The sequence below is a fragment of the Sitophilus oryzae genome, unplaced genomic scaffold, assembly GCF_002938485.1.
Source record: "Sitophilus oryzae breed Bouriz unplaced genomic scaffold, Soryzae_2.0 scaffold_1180_pilon_pilon, whole genome shotgun sequence".
Lineage (NCBI taxonomy): Eukaryota > Metazoa > Arthropoda > Insecta > Coleoptera > Curculionidae > Sitophilus > Sitophilus oryzae.
Genome location: NW_022145816.1, coordinates 322,954 through 328,709, shown reverse-complemented (window position 1 = coordinate 328,709; position 5,756 = coordinate 322,954). Strand labels below are relative to the sequence as shown.

At 40.7% G+C, this 5,756-nt stretch overlaps 1 protein-coding gene across 1 annotated transcript; it reads left to right on the top strand.

Moving 5' to 3' along the window:
* Nucleotides 1-1,827: 1,827 nt before the first annotated feature.
* Nucleotides 1,828-3,928, top strand: LOC115891388 (uncharacterized protein K02A2.6-like). Its single transcript, XM_030911835.1, has 3 exons — nucleotides 1,828-2,372; nucleotides 2,613-3,327; nucleotides 3,389-3,928. The coding sequence occupies exons 1-3, from the start codon at nucleotides 1,828-1,830 to the stop codon at nucleotides 3,926-3,928; spliced, it is 1,800 nt and encodes a 599-aa protein (XP_030767695.1).
* Nucleotides 3,929-5,756: the final 1,828 nt, after the last annotated feature.

Genomic DNA, 5,756 nt, shown 5'->3' with positions numbered 1-5,756 from the left:
AAAAAGTGAATGAATAAAAGGAAATTTTAAGTGTTTTCACTAAATTAATGTAATAACCAAAAATTCTATTAGATATTTATTAACACAAAGAAAACCAATAATTCATCTTTCAATATACCTAACATATTTTGTTATATATTTATCGGAGTACACCTCCACCTGTGAATACCTGAAAAATGGTGAAGCTCATGTCATAAGTTTAGTTGTCAATGATTTGTAATTTTGAAATGGTATTTTAAATAAAAATAGAGTTTAGTGCACTTTATATATCTATAAACGGAACTATATATCAATCACGGACTACTTTACACGGTTCGCCTTGGCGCTCAATCTGAGTAAAATTCCTGAAGAACAACATGCTCATTATGCACGTGTCTATATGGGTTCTGAGCTCAACGATGCCTTAAAGATCCTTGTCAGTCCTGAAGATCCAGAATATTTAACATATACTCAAATTCAAACGAAACTTACTGTTCATTTCGACGCAACACGCAATAAGTTTGCTGAAAGTATCAAATTTCGAAGCATCATGCAAAAACCAGGAGAATCCATTGCTAGTTTTACCTTAAGACTGCGACAAGCTGCAACCTATTGTGAATATGAAGCATTCCTCGACAGAATGTTGATCGAACAAATGCTCGCAGGTCTAGAGTCAAGAGAAATGTGTGACGAAATCATCGCCAAGAAGCCAAAGAACTTCACCGCTGCATACGAAATCGCCTACGCACTGGAAGCCACTCGAAACACTGCTGACGAAGTAAAGACTGCTGTCGTCAAACCAGATACAACGAACAAGATTGGATACGAAAAACCTCCATCTCGAAAGAATGTTAATCAGCGACCAAACAGTTCATCAACACATCGCTACCAGAAATCATCAAATCAAGCAAAAGGTATCACCAAACAAATCAGACATCCAAAGACAATCAGCCAGTATGCTCAGGTTGTGGTGAAAATCACCCTCGAAGTCAGTGCAGATTCCTCAACGCCAACTGTCTCAAGTGTGGAAAGAAGGGACACATCAGCAAGGTATGTCGATGGAAGATAACACGGAGTACAAATCTTGTCACTGAAGATAAACCAGCAGAAAAGATTGATGTCGTGCAGCATCTCAGTAAACTAGAGGTAATAATTGGAACAGTCCAGTCATCACCAAAGAAGCTGATTGATGTCAACATAGAGGGAACCACTGTCAAAAAGGAACTTGACACCGGCGCTCCATGCTCCATCATAGCCAAATCGTCCGTCAACGCCACCATTGGTACCACCACTTGCAACTTATACCTCTACGTAGTTGAAGGAGAGTGCGAGACGCTACTTGGACGAGAGTGGATCTTTGAGTTTGCCCAAGAGATCAACTTTGAACTACTCTTTGCAAAACCTGATCTAATTCATAAGCTTTCAGTTAAACAACCTCTGTCCTTAGAACATCAAAGACAACTTGACCACATCCTCAACCTGTACCAAGACGTATTCAGCAACGTCCCTGGAAAAATCTCAGGACCACCAGCGAAAATGCATTTGAAAAATGGTGCTACTCCTATCTTCGTCCGTGCTCGAGATATCCCAGTTGCTCTCCGTGATGCGTACGCCAAGGAAATCGAGTCCAAAATTTCTTCAGGCTTCTACAAAAGTGTCGATTATTCAGAGTGGGCATCAACAACACGCGTTGTCGTCAAGAAGAATGGGAAACTGAGAATCACTGGTAACTACAAGCCAACAGTCAACCCAAGGATCATCATCGATGAACATCCGATTCCGAAGATCGAACACCTGTTCCACCGAATGCGGGGCGCTTCTCTTTTCTGTCACTTAGATGTTACTTAGATGTTTAGGCAACATGGGCTCAAGCTAAACCGAGGTAAATGTACCTTTGCGGAACATGTCTTAGAAGCTCTTGGTCACAAGATTGATGCATCCGGAATCCACAAATCTGATACACATATCCGTGCAGTACGTGATGCACCCAAACCAGTAACTCCAGAAGAACTACAGCTGTTTTTTGGAAAAGCAACTTATTATAATTCGTTTATTCTAGATCTATCTACAAGAGATAGACCACTAAGAGACATGCTATTTAAAGACCCATTCGTCTGGACTCCAGAAGGTAACAAAGCTTACGAAGATATTAAAAACGCTCTAACTTCACCTCAAGTACTCATCCAGTATGATCCAACCTTGCCTCTTCTGTTAGCAACCGACGCCAGCAAAACAGGTCTCGGTGCAGTGCTCTCTCATCGACTAAGCAACGGGCAAGAACGTCCAATCGCTTACGCCAGTAGAACGATGACAGTAACAGAACAAAAATACCCACAAATAGACAAGGAAGCTCTTGCAATAGTATGGGCGGTACAAAAGTTTTTCAATTACTTGTACGCACGCCACTGCACGCTTATCACGGATCACAAGCCATTATCACAAATTCTGCATCCTGAGAAGTCACTACCAGTCCTGTGTATTAGTCGCATGGCGAACTATGCTGACTATCTGGCACATTTTGACTACGACATTGTCTTCAAGACTTCTAAAGAAAACGCTAACGCAGACTATTGTTCCAGAGCACCATTAACTTCTACAGTCAACATTATTCACAACTCTTCTTCCTCATAAAGGGAAGAAGCCGAGGATTTTGACGATTTCGATTGTTTTACTATACATCAAACTCAGCAACTACCAGTGAGAGCAGAAGCAATCGCACGCGAAACGAGAAAAGACCTACACCTTGGTAAGAACGTGGAAATTCTAGAAGATGGACAGGATTTAGTATATCACAACTTTAAAGCCCCCGAAGTTAAGTATACTCTAGCAGCCAACTGCTTGATGTTTGAGCATAGAGTAGTGATTCCGCCTTCTCTACGAGACACCGTCCTCAACGACCTTCATGTAGCTCACCTAGGCATAGTCAAGATGAAAGGATTGGCACGTTCTTTTGTTTTTTGGCCAGGTATAGACGCAGACATTGAGACACTTGCTAAGTCTTGCACAGCATGTGCAACACAAGCGCATGATCCATCCAAATTTCGTGACCACCATTGGAAGTACTCAAAGGCACCATGGGAACGTATTCATATTGATTACGCAGGTCCAGTAGCCAACACGATGCTGTTAATCGTTGTCGACGCTTACAGTAAATGGGTTGAAGTAAAACCTACCACTCTTACCACAGCAACTTCAACAATCGCTATTATGGACAACCTCTTCACAGCATATGGTACACCAATCACTGTTGTTTCAGATAACGGTAGACAATTCATTGCAGAAGAATTTAAGACTTTCCTGAAGAATAGTGGAGTGAAATACCACAAACTATCAGCACCATATAAAACGGTATGTGCAAACAGTGAAAGAAGCACTATATACAATGAAAACTACGAAAGCAACACTACAGAGTAATCTTAACCAATTCCTTCGACAATATCGCAAAGCACCACATTCCACCACAGGACAGTCCCCAGCTCAATTGTTCTTAGGACGAGACCTTCGCACTAGCCTCAATCTAACGAGACCTGATGATATATCAACGAAAGTGTTAGAAAAACAACGAGCTGAAATGCAATCAACTTTTCGCACCTTGGAAGATGGACAAAGAGTGTATTTCCTATCTGCAAACCAGAAGCTCGACAAATGGCTCCCTGGGACAATTTCTAAACGAATAGGTGATCTCCACTATGAAATCAACTATGAAGATAAACAAATAAGACGTCATGTTGACCAAATAAGAATATTTCAAGGACCAATAGAAGTACCAACAAATGATCGTCAACGCCATATTCGATACTATGAAGAACCACCAATTGTACCAGCTACCAGAACATCAATTCGTGAACTAGAACCTCCAGTGATACTAGAGAATACACCTCACATTCCAATGATACCACGAAGATCAAATCGAGTGATTCATCCACCACTGAGATATTCACCAAATTGAAAAGAGGGAGGAATGTTATATATTTATCGGAGTACACCTCCACCTGTGAATACCTGAAAAATGGTGAACCTAATGTCATAAGTTTAGTTGTCAATGATTTGTAATTTTGAAATGGTATTTTAAATAAAAATAGAGTTTAGTGAACTTTATGTATCTACAAACCCTCCAAGAAACATAATATATTCCTGGCAAAGGACAAATCACAAAAAATTTTCAGCCTGAAGAAACCACGTTATACTGATACTGATGCTTCCAAAACCAAAGCAGGGACAGGGATAGGAGTATTTGGGCCGAAAACTGAATACTCCGAACCAATGGGTACTTACCCCAGTATCCTTGAGGCAGAAATTTGCGCTATTGAAAGATGCGTACAATTTATCTTAGATAGGAACTATCGAAAACAGGAAATTGCCGTCCATCAACTCAGTAACCATCAATTCGAAGTTGGTCAAAGAATGCATAGAGAAGCTCAACAAATTAGGCAAAGAAAATAAAGTCCTCCTACTCTGGGTGCCTACTCACCAAGGGATAGAAGGCAAGGAAAAAGCAAATGATCTAGCTAGAAAAGGAGCGAACACTCCACTAACTGGACCAGAACCGTTCTGTTTTCCAAACGGGAACCAACTGAAAGCGGAACTGAAGAATCTGGAAGACTCCATCCGTAACTTGTCATCCTCCAACGGTCTAAAACACTCGAAAAAAATTCCTTAGAACTTATGACCGAGAAAAATTAAAGGTTTTCCTTGATTTAAGTAAAAACAATCTTCGGATTGTCACGGGGTTTCTAACAGGACACTGTCTCCTCAACGAACACCTCAGTAGGCTGAAACTGAGAAACAACGGCGAATGCAGATTTTGTGGGGAAAATGGGGAAACACCAGAACACCTTATCACTGAGTGCGCCGAGACGACGACCATTCGTGCCATGAACCTTGGTACGTCTGATGTCGAGGATGGAGAGCTGGCCTCTGTGGAGCCGTCTCAGATACTGGCTTTTCTTAAAGCCCTGAGACTGTATGATGAGTTATAACTCGTTATAACTCAAGAAAGGGGAACACACAATAGATCTATAAGGTCGCGGTGATTAACTCCCCTCCTAAACATTCTACATTCTACATTCTACAACCACGTTATAGCATTAAAAGCGAAGCCGCTACTGATCCCTAGTAAAATATCAGCCACGTGAAGACTCTCGTGTAGGAGCCCATCAAACATTGCTTCGAACGTTGGAAGGTCCTTTGACGCGCGTAAAATTTACCGACAAGAGCCCGAACTTGCTTCGAACGTTCGACACATGGATTTCTGCGCTCCCACACGATTGATGTGGCGAATGCCGTGAGTCCAACGTTCGAAGGTGTTCGCCACATCGCGTAGTTCGTAAGTAGTCATTAATCTACACGAGGTGAACTTTTGGACAAGACTGTATCTTTGAAATTCTGAAGTTGTTCTAAAAAAACTTTCCCTTTGCTGTTAGCTAAAATATTATGAAAAGTTTGTAGAAATTTAGTGTGCCTATAATCGCGTCATAGGAAACCGAATGATTCGGAAAGAACACGATATGTATTAATTAATATACAAGAATCCCTGAACTCCACTGGGAAGTTTATTGGCACGTGTGTAACTTGTTTTAAATCCCAATTCAAGGTTTGTAATTTTGTGTTTATTTTTCTTTAAACATTTTACTTTCTTTTAGTAGAGTAAATTCGCATACAATCAACGCATCGATACAATCAATTTGAATTTGCATAGGATGAGACAAAGAGCAATTTTTGATAGAGAACGCATATCAAATATTTGAATTTTTATGGAACTGAATGATACGAGCATA